General features: G+C 42.4%; 2 protein-coding genes and 1 long non-coding RNA gene across 3 annotated transcripts in view; all 3 read right to left on the bottom strand.

Annotated features, from left to right (window-relative positions):
• The window catches only part of LOC125310768 (rho guanine nucleotide exchange factor 28-like), a 33,097-nt gene extending 27,711 nt beyond the window's left edge, over window positions 1–5,386 (bottom strand). The window contains exons 1-3 of the mRNA XM_048268447.1: window positions 5,376–5,386; window positions 2,163–2,245; window positions 1,911–2,030 (exon numbers count right to left, since the gene is read on the bottom strand). The gene's annotated coding sequence lies outside the window, so the exon portion shown is untranslated. The remainder of the gene's footprint in view (window positions 1–1,910; window positions 2,031–2,162; window positions 2,246–5,375) is intronic.
• Window positions 5,387–9,608: 4,222 nt separating this feature from the next.
• LOC125310939 lies at window positions 9,609–10,753 on the bottom strand. The gene is made up of 2 exons (XM_048268740.1): window positions 10,073–10,753; window positions 9,609–9,698 (listed from the first exon to the last, which is right to left on the bottom strand). The coding sequence occupies exons 1-2, from the start codon at window positions 10,751–10,753 to the stop codon at window positions 9,609–9,611; spliced, it is 771 nt and encodes a 256-aa protein (XP_048124697.1).
• A 261-nt stretch (window positions 10,754–11,014) lies between these two features.
• LOC125310231 lies at window positions 11,015–12,487 on the bottom strand. The gene is made up of 3 exons (XR_007196270.1): window positions 12,440–12,487; window positions 11,957–11,999; window positions 11,015–11,126 (listed from the first exon to the last, which is right to left on the bottom strand). It is a non-coding gene; the product is annotated as an uncharacterized LOC125310231 (long non-coding RNA).
• Between the last annotated feature and the right edge of the window lie 10,173 nt (window positions 12,488–22,660).

Consider the following 22,660-nt stretch of genomic DNA (forward strand, 5'->3'; position numbering starts at 1 on the left):
TTTTAGGACACAGAATAATGTTTGTAATGATATCAGGTAGGCCTACGTTTACAGTAACAAGTGTAATGAGCTATTCATTGTCGAAGGTGCATGGTGAAGTGAAATTCTTACTTTGGAAAAAAAACATTTGCCGATATCATCACCGATCATCAGAATATTGAAACAGATTCTGTGTTCTGGACTGCAGGTAACTTGTTAAGCCAGTGGTTCTCAAACTTTTATTTCATTCCCCACTTTGATCAAGGGGCATGACTGATGATAGTGGAGATAACGTGTTATCCCGAGGCTTTTGCAAGTCAGCATCTTCGACGGTAGTCTATTAAAAATATAAGTTTTCGATGTCCCAAATGGAGACCCATTCTTTATTGTTTTTAACGATCTCTATGCTACTCACAAAAATGTAGGCATGGGGACATGATGAAGTAGGCTATCCAACTGTCGTGTGTTAAATTATTGTGATTACGAGCCAATCGTTTTTTTTTATTACCAATTACCAGACAATCGTTTTAACGATTTTTCTTATGATAGTATGAAGTGCTTTTTGTATAGGCTACTATCTTAATCTTGGAATATGGGGAGGGAAGTGCCGTGTCTGCAGTCAGCCAAATATGAATGTAATTCTGCGGCATAAAGCAGATGTTTGTTTATTGTACAGAAAAAAAAAAGACATGTCAAGCAGTCAATTGACTACATTGCAGTCAAGAAGTAGGGCAAATTAAGACACTGTTTTGATTTGCGTAGTTGTGTTACCCCCAACACTGACAATAACATAGACAGCAAATTAAGATATTTTTTCGTTTTGTGGAGTGGCACCGGTAGGCTATCAAAAGCAGATTTCGATTTTCGCTACCACCGTGTAGTCAAGCCTTAAGCCATACCCAAGTAGCCTTAATCGAGGTAATGTTTAATAACGATTTATTTTGTTATTGAATTTGTAGGCTGGGATTCCTCTCGGTAACAATTACGTTTAATGGTAGCCTAGCCTCCTGCTTTTTCAGAAGGGGCGGCAGTCAGGCTACTGACAGAGCGATGTACAGTGGCAGAGCGACGCACAGTGGCTGAAAGTGGTACTAAAGCTTCACGCCTCGTAATGCGCGACTGAAGTGGCCATTTGAAAGCGATGACCACTGTATGTACTGTTGTCCCTGTTCTTCTTCTTCTTCATAATGCAGCTGAAACCGCTGAACTGTTTGACTTCATTCAGACACCCCTACAGAGGTCTATGTATATTTCATATTTGTGAACTTTATAATTTTTGAGATATTTGCGATAAAAGAGCAATTAAACTAATAACGTTGAGACCGCTGTGACATTAACGGCGCATTGTTACATTTCTCTCGGCTAATTAAGGTTTCCAGCTGAAAACAATCAAATGCCATCCATTCTACCATTCAACATCAGCTGTGAACCTCAATGTTATCATCTGCTTGACTGCTGTGCTCCTCAGTACAAAAGCCATAGGCCTGTAGCCTACATTCATGTATTGCACACTGTTAATATTTTCCAACGTTTCACAACCACAATAACTACCATCCATGTCCGCTTCAATTCCTACCTAACTAATTACACTAGCAACCAACATAGAAACCACTTTAAATAGCATAGTAACCATTATGATTGCTTTAGCAACCATCTAATTTACCCTAGTGACAACCAAGCAACCACTACCATAATGTCAACCCAGCAACCATTGTAGCAACCAACATGATTAACCTAGCAACTACCATGTTTACCCTAAGAACCAACTCAAGTACCCTAGCAAAAATCTAGCAAAGACTACCAAAATGTCATCCTACCCAGTCAGAACAGAAAGTCTGTAAGACGTCTAAAGATATGTTTGAAAGGTCTGCTGGACATATTCTAGAGATTGTTTGCTCATCTGGCAGATGTGTGTGTGTGTGTCTGATTACCATAGATGATTTCCTGCCTCTTGATGGTCTTCCGGTCCAGATTCTTGTAGAATTCCGGCTCCACAGCCTCGGTCCAATTCTCAGCAGCATGTAGGAACAATGCAGGCACCTGCAACGTTTCTGAACACACACACACACTCACTTACATACTTACCAGCCATCAGAACTACACACACACACACACTTACATACATATACTTACCAGCCATCAGAACTACACACACACACAAACACACACACACAGAAACTGACCCTCTGAAGGAGACTTGCTGGATGGTGGAGGATTGTTCGACGCAATGACCACTGAAGCACAGCCTTCACTGTTGCTGCGCTTTCTGTCAGGGAAACACAAAAATTCAATCAGACACACACACACACACACAGAAGGCAAAACCTACAAACACACTGCAGGGGCGCCACAAGGGTTGTATTCCATTGTACGCACCATGGTCCAGGGCGATACAAAAAAAAAACAATTAAGTCTGACTGCTAAACGCACCATTTTAACACAAATATCTTACCAGAGCAAGCAGCTCTGGCCATATCGGCTCTGGCTCACATGACGTGAACATTGCTTTAAATGCATTATCGCTTCACTACCCAACATGTGACGTGAACATTGCTTTAAATGCATTATCGCTTCACTACCCAACACGTGAACATTGCTTTAAATGCATTATCGCTTCACTACCCAACACGTGACGTGAACATTGCTTTAAATGCATTATCGCTTCACTACCCAACACGTGACGTGAACACTGCTTTAAATGCATTATCGCTTCACTACCCAACACGCAAACAAGGGAAAGAAAAGAAAAAAAGAAACCAATGGGATTTTGTCGCGTTTTGCCATAGGCCTAGGCCATGCTGGTTGCTATGGTGGTCCCTAGGTTAGAACGCGTTTTGCCATAGGCCTAGGCCATGCTGGTTGCTATGGTGGTCACTAGGTTAGAACGCGTTTTGCCATAGGCCTAGGCCATGCTGGTTGCTATGGTGGTCACTAGGTTAGAACGCGTTTTGCCATAGGTCTAGGCCTAGAGGAAAGACACCTCTGGTAACCTAACAATAAGGGTCTGCTTACACTGCTGTTTGATTGACCCAAACTTTAAGCGACAGAATTGCTTATCATGTTGTGACAAAGTTTACACCAATCATCATCTTCTAATGTATCCTTATGTTGAGATGTCCATTCTCTTTGCCTTAAACAACGGCTATTATTTGTGTGTGAAGCATGTTTCAATTAAGACAGTACACAAGCTATTTTTATTGTTTTAATATTGAATGGTTTCATGAATAAAGCGTTGAAAAATTGTACGCACAGTGCGTACAGGATTACGGCTGGCGGCGCCAATGACACACTGCACACTCAGCACACACACTTACACACTTGCAATGTGGGTCATTCATAATTAACCTTGGCCTACTCACACACACACACACACACACACACACACACACACACACACACTTGGCCTACTCACATGCACACACACACACACTCACATGCACACAGACTACAGACCAGGAGCCAGATGTAGGCTGTTATCCTCTAACAACATTCTAGATGTAGGCTGTTATCCTCTAATAACATTATAGATGTAGGCTGTTATCCTCTAATAACATTATAGCTGTAGGCTGTTATCCTTTAATAAGGCTTCAGTTGCCATTATAGATGTAGGCTGTTATCCTCTAATAACATTATAGATGTAGGCTGTTATCCTCTAATAAGGCTTATACAGTTGTCATTATAGATGTAGGCTGTTATCCTCTAATTAGGCTTCAGTTGTCACTAGAATTGCGGTTCCGAGGAACTGCAAGAGTGGGTTTGATCAGGGGCATGGAACTCGGCCTCATCCAAGGATTCCAACGGTACCTCATTTATGAAAATCGGGCACACGGATCAAAAGTTATCTGCATTAACGCAACATCCAATAAGCTAAAACACATAAATATTGTGGTTGCTATGCTGGTTGCTAGGGCAATCATGCTGGTTGCTATGGTGGTCACTAGGTTAGAAGGCCAGCGCCTCCTGAGAGGCCTGAAGGGTCAGTTCTGAGGTTGTTGGCTGCTGGAACCGAAAAATGGACTGCATTTTCTTAAAAGACAATGTGATTGAATGTGACTGAAGTGCGGGCAAAGTTTGCACAGAAAAGTACGATTTTTCCCACCCTCATCGACCTTGTCATAAAACTTGTTTAAATGATCACACGACGCCTCCTTGCTGCTTTGTCATCTACATCAGCCTTTCTCAAACTTCTTTGACCTGAGGCCCAGTCAAGGCATACTTTGGGGTCATAGGGCCCACCTACATGAACCCACCCCCTCCTCCCACCCCCCATCAAATTATAATGATATCACAATTATTATTATTTTTATACTATATTGCTATACATGCACTTCAAAACAGTCAATGTTTAAAGTGCCAAGATTGTTCACAAAAGTTTGTGAAAGCATGCACATCAGAGTACTGCTTTACTAATGTAAAATATAATTAGGCCTACAATAGTTTCATTGTTTTCGCATTGTTGCATGATGCTTGCATGAGAAATACTTCTCAAAACAACAGCAATTATATGGGTGCAGTTGTTTTGGGATGTTTCCCTCATGCAAGCATCATACACTGACAGAGTATATATATGCTATTTAATTACATTTCATTTGAATGCCTGAATGTAAGAATTCAGGAAACACAATACCAGCTTTTAACATTTCTGTTGTTTACTAGTTTATGTAAATCACATAACACATGAACTGTTTACATACTACTGATAGCCCATTACTGTACACAATAATACTGTGCCCATTCATTAACATATTTTAAACATCAGGCGTCTTGTTTACACATTTAAACCATATTTGCACTTCGAATTTCGACCCCAAATTGTAGTAACTACATCTACGAAGTCTAAGGAAGATAACCAGGTAGTCTTTTCAAAGATTACGTCGATTTTATGAGAACACCAGCCCTCAGAAAAGCAGTAACTATTCATTCATTCACTTCCTTTTTTCTAGCTCGCAAAATCGCGGTTGTTCTGTTTACAAATTAAAACCATATTTACACTTCGAATTTCGCCTCCAAATTGTAGTAACTACATCTACGAAGTCTAAGGAAGATAACCATGTGGTCTGTTCAAAGATAAGATACATTTTGACAGAACTACAGACCTCGTGAAAGTAGTACCTAAAGTGACTCAATTCACTTCATTGCTTCAAATTTGGCTGATTACGTTAACGCATTTCCAGGGCTTAGTTGTCAGCTCAAAAAAAGCAGTGGCTATTGCTAACGCATTCATTTTCAATGCTTAGCATGTTAGCTAACATTAATAGGTTTGTATATGTGCTAACGCTTACTTGAACATTCCCTATTGTGGCTTGTGGGGTAGAATCTAACTTGTTGACACGTTTAACATTACTGTTGTTTACTACTTTATGTAAATCACATGACTATAATAAACTGTAACTTACTGAGAGCTAAGGTAATTCTGATTCAGACTGCCAAGTAATATCCAAACAGTGTGATGAATGGCCATCACGTAAAGCATATGACAACAGCAAATAGCTAACGTTTACGTTAGCCTAACTTACTTATCGTTGACCCGACATGTTCATAACTTAGAGAGTTCTGTTTTCCCAAGATGGCGCCCGTCTGTTTTTCTTTTTAATAAACTGCCTGTAGACTTACACAGTTCTCAATGCTTCGGTTTACATGTAGATATCCTCATTATGCTACGGTGTAAGTGTGTTGCTATTTGGAGCCTTGGTAGCGATTTATTTTTACTACGTTTAGTTCAAGCATCGTTGTTTGGTGGCTCCACAGATCGTGGCAAGACAATTGAATTGATTGTGGACTTCTTGCGGGCAATGATAAGTAACTTAACTTGAATAGTAGTGTTGCGTGGATGTGCATAATATCTGAATGAATGTGTGTTTCTCAATGTTATAATCTATACAACTGTTTACATGACTAAGTTTGAATGGAGCTAGCTGGGCATTGAACGGGGCTTAATGGATTGGGAATTTTTTTTTTTTTTTTAAATGACCTGTATGAACATGGATTCACTTTAAAAAAAGATGGCAGAGCTCGAATCTTTTTTTAATGATTTGGTGCTGGGAAGGCATTGAACTGGGCTGAATGGATTTGGAAAATATATATATATTTTTTAAATGACCTGTATGAACATGGATTCACTTTAAAAAAAGTTTTAAAAAATCTTTTTTTACATGACCTTTACACTTGGTGCTGGCAAGGCATTGAACTGGGCTTCATTCGAGGATTCCAACGGTACCTCATTCATGAAAATCGGACATACGGGTCAAAGGTTACATGCACACACCTTCATATACACAGACAGCCCAGCCCAGCCCATTAGACATTGCCAGATGGCTTAGAACTCTGCCAGGTGCAAGCTTAAACAATTAGAGCTGTGATGTCACAATCGGAATTAGAATCCTTGAACATTCCGCCATTCATTTCAATGGGGCCCAAAAACGCCGAAAAACGGGAATACCGTGAAAACGACAAGGGCCAGCGACACGAAAGTAACAAGCAAGTTACACCGGTTCGGGCCTGAATTTTTGGAGTTCGAACTGCGTCGATAGCTCAAACGGTCTAGGAGCAGTAGTTCGTCCAAAAAGTAGGTGAAAAGGAATAATAAATAAAGTAAACTTAACCCTTTAGGCGCCAGAGGTTTTTTTTTCGAAACGTTCGATTTTGACATCTTCATTTCAAAAGGCTATATCTTAAAAGTGATAAGAGATAGAGACTTTATGTAAATTAGAGAAATATTAAGGATGACCCCAAAGTTTATATATAATGTGCATACTATGACGTCATATGGTGGCGGCCATCTTGGATTATAGAATTTTCATGAAAAGTTGCATGTTTGAATGATAAAATGCACCACTTCTTTCCCCCCAAAATGTCCCTCACCTTCTGTATGCTATATTGCACAATACTGATTGCTCAGGTAAATAGTAAGTAGTAAACAAACTGTGTAAATCATTACTAATAAATGGCAGAAACAAACCAAATGCATGTAGCGGTGGCTGGCCTTTGCTGTAGAGATTTTCCATTTTTCTACATACAGTAGGCACTCTGATTCCATGTATGGGGCACATATATATTATTCAGATGACACACAAACACAAGTAGACAAGACCTGTTTAGTTCAAAAGCTCACTTGCCACGGCAAGGCACAGATCAAGAGTGAGATGACCAGACAAGACAAGAGACAATGTTAGTATTTTTTTTCTTTTGTTTGTTTTTGTTGTTGTTTTCTTAGCTGACAAAGACACACACATCACAAGGACATGAACACACAAAAAAGAACACATAGTGTATGTCCTAAATGGTCAGGAAATAGATAGCAAATCAACAGTGTAAATCATTACTAATAAATGGCTGACATTTTTTTTTTTTTTATGTAGCAGGCCTTTTGCTGTAGAGGTAATAACTCCCTATCCCTATCCATACAGGGCCTAATGGCTCCCCTGCCCTGTGTCACCACCTCTGCGAGCAGCATGGCCAGCTCTGCCTTCTGACCGTGTGCTTCTCCGCAATCGCGGCGACAGTAACGTGGTGGAGCCTTTGTCTAATGCCACTGGGTATGTTAGACGAGGTCGAAGTGCTCATAGGATAGTTAGGGGGGAACGTAGAGGCAGTGTGGGGAGTCGCAATGAGAATGACAGTAGGCTTACTCCGAAGGCGCGCCAAATTCTCTCCACTCGGGCGATGCACAGGCAGAGCTGGCCATGCTGCTCGCAGCAGGAGCAGAGGTGATGACACGGGGCAGGGGAGCCATTAGGCTATGCATAGTCTATCCTGTATGGATAGGGATAGGGAGTCATTATCTCTACAGCAAAAGGCCTGCTACATAAAAAAAGAATTGTCAGACATTTATTAGTAATGATTTACACTGTTGATTTGCTACTTATTTCCCTGACCATTTAGGACATACACCAAGGCCTATGTGTTCTCTTTTTGTGTGTTCATGTCCTTGTGATGCTACAAGTCATGGAATTTTTCATTTTAACTTAAAAGCGAGTGGGAACCCTGGTTAAGATAAACTAACAATAGAGCCTTTTTACAAGAGTCACTATTACCAATTGCAGAGGGGAAAAGGTTTATTGTGAATGTGTAATATTTATTTAGTGTATTTCAAGTTCATTGGTGAATAGAAGTAATATTAAAAATGCATTTAAACATAGAAAATATTAAATTAATGCATGTTGGTTTAATAAACCGTACAGACATAGGCTACCGTATATACATATTTACTGATTCCTGATATCCCAGTGGTGGACGTGTGCGATCACATCTGGCCCTCTGACAGCGACAAGAACATTTTGTGGCCCTCTCTATCATCAAAGTTGCCCATCCCTGTCCTGGACTAAATGAAAGATCATGGAGAGAAATGGAAAAGAAATTGACCCAAATTTTCTGCCTAGTATTCTCCACTAAAATGTAAACTCCACATTACTGTGTCCCAAAACTGTGATACATGCCAAAACATGGCCCCTACTTTTGTATCCCTAATGCAGATCACAAACATACATACATACACACCTACAAACACACATACACATACATATAAACACCGCTAATGCAGATCACAAACTTTCTTGAATTTCCCCTGGGGATCAATAAAGTATCTATCTATCTATCTAAACATACATACACACATAATATGTTTGTAGGTGTGTTTAAGTATGTATGCACCCACACATACATACTTAAACACACCTACAAACACACAAACATACACACACATACATATAAACACAGATACTTTCATTACACACATACATACAGACACACATACACTACCTCTGTGAGATGGTTGTTGAATCATGAGATGGTTGCTCACCTTCTGGGGATATAAAGCATGACCCTTAGAGAAGAAAGAGAGACAGTGTGTGTGTGTCAACTGAAAGACATAGAGAGACTGTGTGTGTGTGTGTGTGTGTCAAATGAAAGACATAGAGAGACAGTGTGTGTGTGTGTGTGTGTGTGTGTCTACTGAAAGATAAAGAGACAGTATGTGTGTGTGTCTACTGACAGCCATCACTTTGTGACAGGACAGAGACTTCCATAAAAGGTCTATAATACAGGACTAGATGAGGTCTATACTACAGGACCAGATGAGGTCTATACTACAGGACCAGGTGAGGTCTACACTACAGGACCAGATGAGGTCTACAGGACCAGATGAGGTGTACACTACAGGACCAGATGAGGTCTACAGGACCAGATAAGGTCTATACTACAGGACTAGATGAGGTCTACACTACAGGACCAAATGAGGTCTACACTACAGGACCAGATGAGGTCTCTACACTACAGGACCAAATGAGGTCTCTACACTACAGGACCAAATGAGGTCTACACTACAGGACCAGATGAGGTCTACAGGACCAAATGAGGTCTACACTACAGGACCAGATGAGGTCTCTACACTACAGGACCAAATGAGGTCTACACTACAGGACCAGATGAGGTCTACAGGACCAGATGAGGTCTATACTACAGGACCAGATGAGGTCTATACTACAGGACCAGATGAGGTCTACAGGACCAGATGAGGTCTACAGTACAGGACTAGTCCAGGTCTATTGTACAGGACTAGCCCAGGTCTATTGTAGAGGACTAGTTCAAGTCTATTGTAGAGGACTAAACCCGGTCTATTGTAGAGAACTAGTTCAGGCCTGTGAATCAGAACTCAGCCGGTCGTGTGACTTGCCAGGTGTGCTGGGATTGTGAGAGGTTGTCACAGCTTGTTGTTTGGAGACCTGTCAAAAAAAAAAAAAATAATAAACAGAAAGACAGATAACAATAAACATCACAATACAAATAAACACCATTAACAACATTAAACACTATAAATGAATGTAAAACATTCAAACATTTGTACCAATAACAGCATTTAGCACCATTTGATAGATTAAAGCTCCATGAGGCATGTGTAATGTAATGTAATTCAATTGAAATTGAAGTAAATCGTTTTGAACAATCTATTAGTATATATAGTATGTTTATGATCTGTGCTATCTATTAGATGTAAATGTTTATCTATTAGTAGTAAGTGTTTATAGTCCGTGATATCTATTAGTATTATGGTCTGTGGTATCTATTTGTAGTAAATGTGGGTTTGATGCATCCCCACCTTCCTCTTCCTCATGTGTTCAGTCAGGAGGCTGAGGGTTCTGTTCAAATGCTTCTCCTCAGACCTCCCTGGAACAATAGTAGCACCATGGCCTCCTTTATCCAACACAACATCATCTTCCGGACAGACCCAAGAGACATGGCCTCCTTTATCCAACGCAACATCGTCTTCCAACTTCTCTTGACAGATCGAAGAGACATGGCCTCCTTTATCCAACGCAACATCGTCTTCCGGACAGACCCAAGAGACATGGCCTCCTTTATCCAACGCAACATCGTCTTCCGGACAGACCCAAGAGACATGGCCTCCTTTATCCAACGCAACATCGTCTTCCAACTTCTCTTGACAGATCGAAGAGACACGACCACCTTTATCCAACACAACATCGTCTTCCAACTTCTCTTGACAGATCGAAGAGACATGGCCTCCTTTATCCAACGCAACATCGTCTTCCGGACAGACCCAAGAGACATGGCCTCCTTTATCCAACGCAACACCGTCTTCCAACTTCTCTTGACAGATAGAAGAGACATGGCCTCCTTTATCCAACACAACATCGTCTTCCAACTTCTCTTGACAGATCGAAGAGACACGGCCTCCTTTATCCAACACAACAGCATCCAACTTCTCTGGACAGCCTGAGGAGACATAGGCTCCTGCTCCATCTTCATTTAATCTCATTTCAGACTCGACTGTACAGATGGTAGAGGTGAAGTCTCCTGGGTTGACATCTCTATGCCCGGCAAAATCTTTGCACCAGGCAACATCTCTATGCCCGGCCCTGTCTGTAGAACTCTCTCCTGGGCCAACATCTCCACGCCTGGTACTGTCTGTGGAACTGTCTTGACTGATTGTACATATATGCCCACCTATGACAACATCTCCTCCGCTGGCACAATCTGTTGAACTCTTTGGAAGAAGAAAAGTGAGAGAGTCCTCATCTTCATCTCTATAAAACCCCAGAGTGTCCTCAGCCTTGGTCAGCGATATAGATTCATCACATTTAGCTTCTGTTGAAACATCATCATCTTCATCTTGCACATCACTGCCAGAACTGCAAAAAAACAGCATCATATACATTATCATCATTACCACCACCACCACCACCATCCCCATGGTAACTGCAAAGATATGTACGAAAAAAGTATTAGGAAGCATGTAAAATGTAAAGCACATTAAACACAGCTTTCACAGACCAAAGTGCTGTCCAAAATTAGACAAATGTATATAAAAATAGAAATAAGTAAACAAATGAATACAGTATGATAACTACTTAAGAGGCTGGGAAGGCCAAGGTAAAAAGGTGGGTTTTGAGCCTAGATAGAGCAAAGATAGAGAAAGCATTTTCAAAGTCCAGGGCCTGCTGATTCCACAGCCATGGTGCTGCAACTGCAAATCACATAACCCAACTACCCAAGCCCAAAGCCATAGCCCTATGCTTAAAATCATAACCCAACTACCCAAGCCCAAAGCCATAGCCCTATGCTTAAAATCATAACCCAACTACCCAAACCCAAAGCCATAGCCCTATGCTTAAAATCATAACCCAACTACAAGCCCAAAGCCATAGCCCTATTCTTTAAATCATAACCCAACCAAAAGACCAACACTATAACCCTAGGCCAAAATCATGACCGAACCAAAAGCTCAACCCTATAACCCTAGGCCAAAATCATGACCCAACCAAAAGCCCAACACTATAACCGTAGGCCAAAATCATAACCCAACCCTAAGCCTATACCTAAGGTCAGCACTAAAATAGATAGCATCTTCTGATGGTTATCAGTAAGCTATCCAGCTAGAGTGTTTGGCAATCATTTCTTGTTAATGTACACTTGGACACTACATGCGTACTTCATAACGTTTTGTGGTGTGTGCATATACCTATTTGTTTCCAGGCTGGGGTCCCATTTACCCATGCTCACATCTGTGGATTAGAAATGCAACAGTTAAAGATCAGTGTGACAAAACACTACACTGGATTAGAGTTATATCCACTACACCAGATTAGAGAAAGAGTTATACCCACTACACTGGATTAGAGGAAGAGTTATACCCACTACACCAGATTGGTGAAAGAGTTATACCCACTACACTGGATTAGAATGATCTCCACTACACTGGATTAGAATGATCTCCACTACACTGGATTAGAGCTATATTTTCAGGAATATTGCATGTTGATACTGTCATGGTTAATGTTTTATAATGTCAATACATCTTGTCTGTTTCTCGTTGAATATATTTTCTGTTTGTCTCTTCTGATTAAATTAACACTAAAACATGTGTGTTTTTATTGGGGAGGGGGTGGAGTTAGAACAAACTCACACAGAGACCAAGTATGGAATGATGAAGTGATAAACATACCAGACTCTGTAGAAGAGGAGTAATCATCATCTTCCTGCAATGTAGTAACACACTCACATATACAATACACACACTAAATACACACTCACACATACAATAGACACTAAACTCACACTCACATATATACACACACACTAAACACATTCAGGAGTAATCTTCATCTTTCTTCTCTAATCGCCTTATTCACCCGGTGGTCCAGCAGATCGTGGAGAGTAATGCACTCCGTTTGCAAACTTCCAAAAAAAAGTTCACCGAAAAAGAAGGGTTCACTGGCCTGTTCTTCTTCAGTGAGTTTTTTTTTTGCAGTTTGCAAACGGAGTGCATTACCACCATCTGCTGGACTGTAATGGTGTAATGGCATTACCTGTAGCCCATTCTGGCCGGGTGAATAAGGACTGGACAAACAGGAAATCTATCATAGCACTGCACTGCCTTCACTGCCTTCATCAGCATATACTCCATTCGAGAAACGTGTCTGTGTGTTCATTTTGATTGTATGTTAGTTCCACTGTGTGTTTCTTTTTTGTATGTATTTAATTTTGTACTTATATTTCATTATGTCTACATCTGTGTGAGTGTGTATGTTAGTGTGTGTGTGCATGTGTGTGTGTGTGTGGCCTCACCAGGATTTGTTTACTTCCTTTGTTTTGAGCTTTTAAGGGAGAAAATTAACAGAACCAATGTCACTCATTAAACCAATCAAAATCAAGTTTACTCATTTAACCAATCAAAATCAACATCACTCATTTAACTAGTCAGAATCAATGCAGCTCGATGGTGTTTTAAGCCCCCACTGTCGACTTCAAGGCAGCGATCCCTAACTTTAACCCTAACTTTAACTTAACCCTTGCCTTACACTAGTGCCTTCCATGCAGCACTGTCTGGAAGATGACGTTGGGGGCTTAAAACACCATAAAACATCAATGTTACTCAGAATCAACATCATTCATTTAACCAATTAAAACCAACGTCACTCATACATAGAATTAACATACACATGGCAATATTATGAGAGATGAGAGATGATAGCACACACAAATACACACACACACACACACTATTAACACACTCACACCACACACACACACACACACACTATTAACACACTCACACCACACACACTATTAACCAGTCCCTCCAGGATTTTGCAGGGATTTTTGTGATTGTTGCGACCTATGATGCCTGATTTTGCTAGCCTAGAAATCTAGACGCACCCTAGCGGCAGCAAATGTCATTTCTATTCTGACTGAATGGGCTTCTATGGGTGTTGGCAAAGAGATGGGTACACCAGCCTCCATGGGCAGGCCAGTTGTAACGATCAGATTTTTAAATTCTAACTATTACCATTAAACACGGGTACAAATTGAATTGGCTCTAGATAAATAATAATGCTTTTCACTGACATCGGAATAGACACCACACATACAGTTAACAGGCAGACTTTATGTGAGCAGAAATACGCTTGAAAACAAACAAACACTTATTTCCACACAGTTCATATCGCAAACAACGCAACCAAAATGTCCACGCAGAGCCCACGCGACTTCATGCGCTCACAGTCCATCCAAACGAAAATTAACAGAGACTCCAAGAGACTCCGACATAAATCCACCGCAAAGAAGAAAACAGTCTGAATAATCCACGTCCAGTGCAACCCATGTAATCCACAAAGAAAACGTTCAATCCGACGAGGCTTTCGGATAGATGCTAAACAAAAAATAGGATCCTTCTTACCGGATCCCCGCGTTTTAAACTTGAATCATATCAGCTGGCGCTTGACAGGTCGCTTTCGTCATCTGACAGTTACCATCAGCTGATCAGAGCTAAGACGTACAACAGAATTCAAATGGTGTTCACGATAGGGCTACAGACTTACATAACATGGAAAAATATAACGGAGAACACTTTTATGTTGGTTATTATTTCATAACACAGACTTAAGAAAAGTGAATCCTAAAATGATGTGGCAGTGCTACATAGACCCCCCCCCTCCAGCCAGAGGCTACTAAGGTAAGCTACCATAGAATCGTTTCAGATTAACCACATTGACTGTGTCCTCCTTCTGTGGGTTGCTCCACCCTACCCTGTAGTTTATGGGCCCTAGTTGTCTAAGAATCACCACTGGACCTTCCCACTTTGGTGCTAGCTTTGCAGAGAATTTATCACTGGCTTTAGAGAGGGGATGGGACCTTACCCAGACTAGATCACCCTGCTGAAAGTGCTCATCTTTCCTGCGGGAATTATAATACCTAGCTTGTCTGGCCTGGTGCACTCCCACTCTCCGTTTGACCTCCTCTGCCATCTTCTGTTGTCTTTCTACTATATTGTAGGCTTCTTTTTGGGCAGGAGACGGTGATTGATAAATGAGTCGTTCCAGCTGGCCTTTCAGATTCTCGCCCAATGCAAGCTCCGCAGGGGCCTTTCCTGTGGTCTCCTGCTGGGCTGTATTGATAGCGAAGTGGAACTCTGGTAGCCACTGGTCCCAGGTGTTGTGATTCTGGCCTACATAAGAGGCGATCATGGTTTTTATTGTTCGGTTAAAGCGTTCCGTCAGGTTGGTCTGTGGGTGGTAACTGGTGGTGAGTTTTTGTACTACACCCCATGGTTTGCAGAGGTTTGTGAGCAAAGTGGCCGTAAACTGTGGTCCTCTGTCCGAAACCAGGTACTGCGGCACCCCCCAGCGGGTGAAGATTTCCTCCCTAAGAACCTTAATGAGACGAGGTGTTTTACTGTCTCTCAAGGGGAACATTTCCACCCACTTGGAATAATAGTCCACCACCACCAGGAGGTAACAGTTGGCCTTTTTGCTCCTAGGCAACGGACCCATAAGGTCCACGCCCAACATCACCCCTGGAGCATCCACGACTGTGCTCTGCAATAGTCCAGATGGTTTGTTGTTATCCACCTTGTACTGCTGACAGGCTATACAGGACTTGGTGTGTTCCCACACATCTTTACGGACGCTCGGCCACCAGGCAACCTCCAGCACCCTCAGCAGAGTCTTCAGCCGACCCAGGTGACCACCCAAAGGATTGTCATGAAAGTACCCTAAGAATTCTGGGACCAAAGACTGTGGCACCACCAGCTGATACTTTTCCCCCTGGTCTCGGACTGGAACTTTGCGGTAAAGCACCCCTTGTTGCATCTCAAAGGCAATGCGATCAAAAGTTGATGACTGTGATCTGTCCGGCCTCAACTCACACACCCGTTGATCCTTCATTTGCTCCTGTGCAATCTCAGCCAAGGTGGTGGGCAGGTCTGAGTGGCACTTGGTAGAAATAGCAAGACATGGTGAGGGTTGGATTGACAGAGGCTCATATGCTCTGGACAGAGCATCTGGAGCAGAATTAAGACAGCCTTTACGTTAGTGCACTTTAAATGTGAACTGCTGTAGTCTGAGGATCCATCGAGTCAGACGAGAGGTGGTCTTCGGACAGTTGAATGCCCAAGACAAAGCCGCATGGTCGGTGAACACATCAAACTCCACTTCCTCCAAATAATGTCTCCATTTCTCGACAGCCCAGACCACCGCCAAGCATTCCTTCTCTGAGGTGGAATAATTGCATTCTGGCCCCCGTAGTCCCCTGGAGGCGTAGGCTATGACGTGCTCCCCCTCTGGCGTGTTCTGGGACAGGATGGCACCAAGGCCCCCTTCACTAGCGTCAGTGAGTACCTGGAAGGGCAATGTTAGATTGGGCTGTGCGAGCACTGGAGGATTCCTCAGAGCAGCCTTCAAGGCATCCAGACTGGCTTGACACTCCTTAGTCCAGTTCCACTCCACTCCCTTCCTCTTGAGATGATTAAGAGGTGCGGCAAGGTTTGCAAAATGTGGAATAAACTTATGGTACCAGCCAGCAAGTCCCAGGAAGCGTTGTACAGCCTTCACATCTTTTGGTACTGGAAAGTCTGAGACGGCTTGGGTCTTTTTAACTCGGGTTTAAAAAAATGGCACTTCTTCATGTTCAGGCTAAGGTTGGCTGCCTGTAGCCTTCGGAAGACTGCTGCCAAGTCCTGCAGATGTTGGTCACGTGATTGAGAGTATATGATTATGTCATCAATATAAACGAAACATATCTTTCCTCTCAACTCTGCCAACACCCTTTCCATTAACCGCTGGAATGTCGCAGCGGCGTTTCGAAGCCCAAATGGCATACATTTGAATTGGAACAGGCCGAGGGAGGTTATGAAAGCAGTTTTCTTCTTGCTCTCCTCCATCATTGCTACCTGCCAGTAACCGGACTGCAGATCCAATGAGCTGAACCAGGAGGCACCTTCCAATGATTCAAGGATGTCATGGATGATAGGCATTGGATATGCATCCGGCAGAGTCTTCGCATTCACTCGCCTGTAATCCACGCAGAACCTATAAGATCCATCTGGTTTGTTGACAAGGACCACTGGTGAGGACCAAGCCGACTGTGAAGGTTCAATGATGTTATCTGCAAGCATTTTCTCCACCTGTTCTTCAATTACTCTCTTTTTTAGGGGAGACACCCTATATGCCTTTGACCTTACTGGAACTTCGTCTTGGAGGAAGATGGCATGCTTCTCTGCATTGGTCTTTCCCAGCTTACCAGAGGTGACTGAGGGCCAATCCTTCATAAGCTGTTGGAGCCCCTCAGAACAGTCAGTGTCATAGCGTTGTATCAAGTCTTCAGTTGTCATAGAGACACAGCAAGGAGGTAATTCCCCCGGAGGCAAAGCGTAGTAGAGGTTAATGCCCTGATGAGTGATTAATTTGGCCTGATCCCACCCACTAGAATTACTGTGTTGTTGTAGGAAGGCATGATAACTGTAACCTTGATCAGTTTTCATCCCATAACTGTTTTTTTCCAGATTAAGGATGACCCCAGTCAGGGAGAGAAAGTCAAGACCCAGGATCACTGGGAAAGCAAGGTGGCGGTCCTCCATTACATGGACTTCCATGGTCCACTGCTTGCCATGCCAATCCAGACAGATGGACTTCTTCCCCAAGGCTTGGTGAATGGTACCATCCGCCATGACGAACCTCTGTCTTTCAGCTGGTAGGAAGACTGCTTCTGCTAGTGCCACCTGCTGCCACAAAGTCTCCTTCATCAAAGTAAAGGTGCTACCAGTGTCCAATACGGCCTCTCCCTGAATGCCTCTGATAGTGATAGGAACCAAGAGGAGACCATGTTCGTTCTTCTTGTAGGTCCTATGCTGCACCACATTGAGCTCGGCTGGCCTTTGGAAGAATGTTTTTTTCTCTGTTACCTTTCTCCCTTGTTTTTCAACACTCGCGTGCACTTTCTGCCAGTACTCTTTAGCTCCGGCGCAGTCCTTCTCCACCATAGAGCCCACCTTCACCAACTGTGTCCACGGTTGTCACCGTTCCCGGAGACACCCAGCCACTTTCGGATTGATGTTGTTCAGAATGCGCCTTACTATTTCTTCCTCAGGCATGTCTTGCTTCCATTTGAGACATAATGCCTGATAATCATAAACAAAGTCTCTCAGACGCTGATCGGGTCTCTGTACTGTAGTCCTCAGTTTTTCCTCCACCTCACTGAGGTAGTCAGTAGATAGGAAGGCTGCCATAAAGGTCTCTTTAAAGGAGGGCCAATCATGGATCCGGCTTCTCGTGGCTTTCCACCAACTGCGTGCGGGTCCTGTTAAAACTGTTGATAGAGCACCTAGCAGTTCTTGATTGGAGAGGGGCCTTAATTCCAGAAAGTTTTCACACTGCTCTATAAAAAGCAGAACTTCAGAGGATTCACTGGTGGTGCCGAATGTTGGAAAATCCAAACGCACAGGAGGTTTGGAGTAGTATGAAGATGCACCAGGAAGACTAGGGGGTGAAGTAGGGGAAGCTATGGAGCTGATGTCAGTGGAGACTGCTATTGTTCTCTGTGCTAATGGGGTGCTAGTTGGTCTTAGTTTACTCAGCTGCAATTTCCATTTCTGATCTCTGCAGGAGACAATTAGCCACTTCTCTGTCCATTCTTTCTAAACTAGACACTAATATATCTCCCAAGTCAGCCATGTTTTTTTCAACATAATGCCTGAAATTTGTCTCCCTATTTACAGCACTGGTCATGGAATCTCTAAAATCAGTCTTCAGCTTGAGCATCTGCTCTCTTAAATCAGTAACATAGTTTGTTAACCGATCATAATCAGTTTGCTCAGCCTGTGTAACAGGATCTCTCTCCTCTCTGCTACTTCCAGGACCTGACAAACCACCCTCAATGTTTTTAGCAATATTATCTTCTTCATCATCAACATCATCCTCATCAAGTTCATGTATATCAGTATTGCCATCATTAACAGGAATAGCATTTTCACCATTGTCAATTTCATCATCATGATGGTTATCAGCAATATACAGAGAACTCAATAAAGATGTTATATCAGTTGTGCTTCTTCTTGTAACAAAAGGCCCAGCAGTGAAGTCTGGGTCACCAAACACATGCCTAGAGCTTTGTTCAGACAAAGAAATTCCTTCCACCACATCCTGATCCCGTGCTGTATCCATATTCTCAGAAAATAAACTTTTATATAAACAAGATCAATGTGTATCAATTCCCCGTACGGGCCACCATATGTAACGATCAGATTTTTAAATTCTAACTATTACCATTAAACACGGGTACAAATTGAATTGGCTCTAGATAAATAATAATGCTTTTCACTGACATCGGAATAGACACCACACATACAGTTAACAGGCAGACTTTATGTGAGCAGAAATACGCTTGAAAACAAACAAACACTTATTTCCACACAGTTCATATCGCAAACAACGCAACCAAAATGTCCACGCAGCCTATGCACTTCATGCGCTCTCACAGTCCATCCAAACGAAAATTAACAGAGACTCCAAGAGACTCCGACATAAATCCACCGCAAAGAAGAAAACAGTCTGAATAATCCACGTCCAGTGCAACCCATGTAATCCACACAAACGTTCAATCCGGCGAGGCTTTTCGGATAGATGCTAAACAAAAATAGGATCCTTCTTACCGGATCCCCGCGACTCGACAATGGCGATCTCCAAGCTCAGTCCTGTCTCTCCGGTATGTCTGTGGTTCCGACCTAGAACCACCTTTCGTTGGGATGTATTATTTCCACACAAAGTTTGTCCAGGTCTCACGTAGACTCCCGGGGTAGGCCTACTGTCCAAAGAAAAAAACCCCTGGCCCTCGCGCACCTCCGCGTTTTAAACTTGAATCATATCAGCTGACGCTTGACAGGTCGCTTTCGTCATCTGACAGTTACCATCAGCTGATCAGAGCTAAGACGTACAACAGAATTCAAATGGTGTTCACGATAGGGCTACAGACTTACATAACATGGAAAAATATAACGGAGAACACTTTTATGTTGGTTATTATTTCATAACACAGACTTAAGAAAAGTGAATTCTAAAATTATGTGGCAGTGCTACATAGAGAACCCTTCTTCTTTTTCTGTGAGATTTTTTTCTTTTAGTAGTTTGCAAACGGAGTGCATTACCACCATCTGCTGGACTGAAGTGTGATGGAAACTGTACCCTGTAGCCTCGTTCTGGCCGCCGGGTGTATAAGGCGAATTACATTTCTGAGTGGATTGGAAGGCTTACATCTCACTGGTTTTGGCTATGAGTGGAATTTTTATGCACATAGTGCATTAGGATATGCAGATGTTTTCTATGGCATTAGTTAAAATAAATGTCAAAAATAACTCAAATTAAATCTTTCTTGGATAGAAAGATAAGTGTCTTGCAATAATATTATAGTGGATGGAATCCAATATATAGAAATCTCCTGGCTTCTACTACCCTGCTGAAAAAAACAGCTAGAAACCAGCTTATGCTGGTAGCTGGTTTTAGCTGGTTTTAGCTGGTCTTTGCTGGTTTTCTTCCAGCTCTTGCTGGTCTTTGCTGGTGTAGCTGGTTGGGCCACCAGCTGGATATGCTGGCGTGACCATCTGAGGAAGCTGGTCATGCTGGTTTGACCAGCCTGTCTTGTGGGATACAGCTGGTGCAAGATGGTCATGCTGGTGACCAGCCTGCCAAGCTTGACATTGTTGGTGTAAGATGGTCATGCTGGTTTGACCAACATAAGCTGGCACGGCCAGTTAAACCAGCAGTGTAGACCAGCAACACCAGCTAAAATGACCAGCTTGAGGTGGTACGACAAGCAAAATCAGCTGAATTACCATCGTTAGGTGGGTAAACCAGCTGAAGGTATGTTTTCGCAAGAGATTTGCTGGTCTAGCTGGTCAACCATCATAGGGTGGTCAAACAAGCTGGTCAACAAGCTGGTCAACCAGCAAACCACCTTTAGCTGGTCGGGCTGGTTTTTTCAGTAGGGTAACCTTTTCTTTTTAGCTTTTCAAAAATGAATGCGGCTCTAACCGCTTAACGTACAGACATGTTGAAATAACCGTTGTGTAGGTCTAGAATTGGACAAGAGAGTTATCATTTCAGATTTTTTTTAAAAGTTTATACTTTTTGAGAAATAGGGGATTAAAAATGTTAAAAAACATATTTTTCTCTCCATGACAACACAAAGGGGGCTCATTTAGAAGGGTCGTAAAGTAATCAGGTGCGGGTCCACCTGCATACAATCTGGCGCTCCCTAAACTAGTCCTACACATCCTGTAATTAATCGCTTTTGAACCATACTGCTCAATTGACCTGTCGCTAAGCGCCACCCTTAGAACGATGATGAGCCAATGACAGTTCAGCCTCAGCGGGACTCGGACATCAGCTCGGACAACTCCATAGGAAACAACAGGGAGGAGGCATAAAATGACAAATTAATGGTTATTTATGGAGTTTATTAACTAAAAAAAACCCGACTGATAACCATTGTCAAACGTTTTGCATGGGGGCGTGTAATACTGATAGCGGTACCCGACAGGCTAAGCGGGGGTATATTTCCATCAACAGTAGCCTACAGGACGTCTCTCGCGTTTGCAATAGCTCGACGTAATGTAGGCTACTAAGCCAACAACGTGGGCACAGGTTCCCTGTTAAATCCCAAGATGAAAATGCTTATTAACCAACTACTATATTCTTACTACATCAAATATTAATGTAACCTAACATATCTTAGTATCAATCTTCCACTAGCTAGCATTAACGTCAGTGGTTTTTGCACGGTGATTTGCACGGCTACTCGCCACAACTGCTTGTCACCTTGTATGTATTCTTTACAGTTTTTAATACACCCCTCTATAGCATAATTAAGTCCCTTTTGATAGTTTCTGGAGGAAAGTAAATCCTTTATCGACCAAAACGTCCTCAAAGCCTGCTTTCATATACTGTCAGCTGCCATTGTCCACAATGTATTTCTAATCAAGTCTGGTTTGTTTGTCCGAGTTTTCACACGGTAACAATGGGGGGCGGAGCTTAGCGACAGGTCAATTCTCTTCAAGAAAGTTTTACGTTCTTGGTGTCTGCTTCGTCCAACAAACTATTGCGAAATGGACGTTTTCCTACCACACCCAATGTTAGTTACAATTAATTTGTGTTTTTTATTCGAATAGAGTATGTGAAGTCTATTTTTAACAACTCGGCTAGGCAAGTAAGCATGCAAGCAAGCTGGCGTTGCCTGTCATCGATTAGCAACAAACTCGTAGCTGCTACGTCCAGAGAGGACATTAAGTTTAACTCTAACTAGTTTGATAATATTGTTATTATGTCGACTAAGTTCATAACTTGATTAAGCGATAACCGAGGATTAGGTAAGTTATACTATGTTAGCTAGACCTCGGGAATGTTTCTAGGTTCGCGGTTGTGTGCAGTGGCGGCAGTAGTGTTTGCAGCTAAGTAATAATTAGCTTCACACTCAAATTGTCAGCCACCTTTCCTACTGATAGCTGGCCTGACGAGGGAAATGGCCTTCTATGGCAGTCACTTGCTGAAACTTAGCCTTCGTTTTGAACTACGTTTGTATGAGTGGTAGGTTGTAGCGTAAAATGACTTGATTGTAGGCTTAGCTGTTAGTTTGTTGTTCAGTTGAACATATTTATCTAATTGTGTCTTTCCCCCCTTCTATTTCTGTTTGGTGCCGCTTCACTCTGCTACTGGATGGTGGAGGATCAGGCTGACTGCAACATGATGCTATACTGAATGGATGGCAGGAAAGAACAGCACACATGAATTTCTAGATGAAGAACAGTGAATAAATGCACTTGCTTTTCAAACTGATTGTTGTCAATGGTTATTCATGCATGCTTGTGAAGCCTAAACCAAACCTACCTAGGCCTAGCCAA

The sequence above is a fragment of the Alosa alosa genome, chromosome 17, assembly GCF_017589495.1.
Source record: "Alosa alosa isolate M-15738 ecotype Scorff River chromosome 17, AALO_Geno_1.1, whole genome shotgun sequence".
Taxonomy (NCBI): Eukaryota; Metazoa; Chordata; class Actinopteri; order Clupeiformes; family Clupeidae; genus Alosa; species Alosa alosa.

What these genes read in the sequence shown, in the direction of transcription:
- LOC125310939 (XM_048268740.1), bottom strand. Translation starts at nt 10,753, where the DNA reads ATGAGATTAAATGAAGATGGAGCAGGAGCCTATGTCTCCTCAGGCTGT. An exon ending in AACACATGAGGAAGAGGAAG is followed by an intron (nt 9,699 to 10,072) that starts GTGGGGATGCAT and finishes TTTTTTTGACAG; the next exon opens with GTCTCCAAACAACAAGCTGT.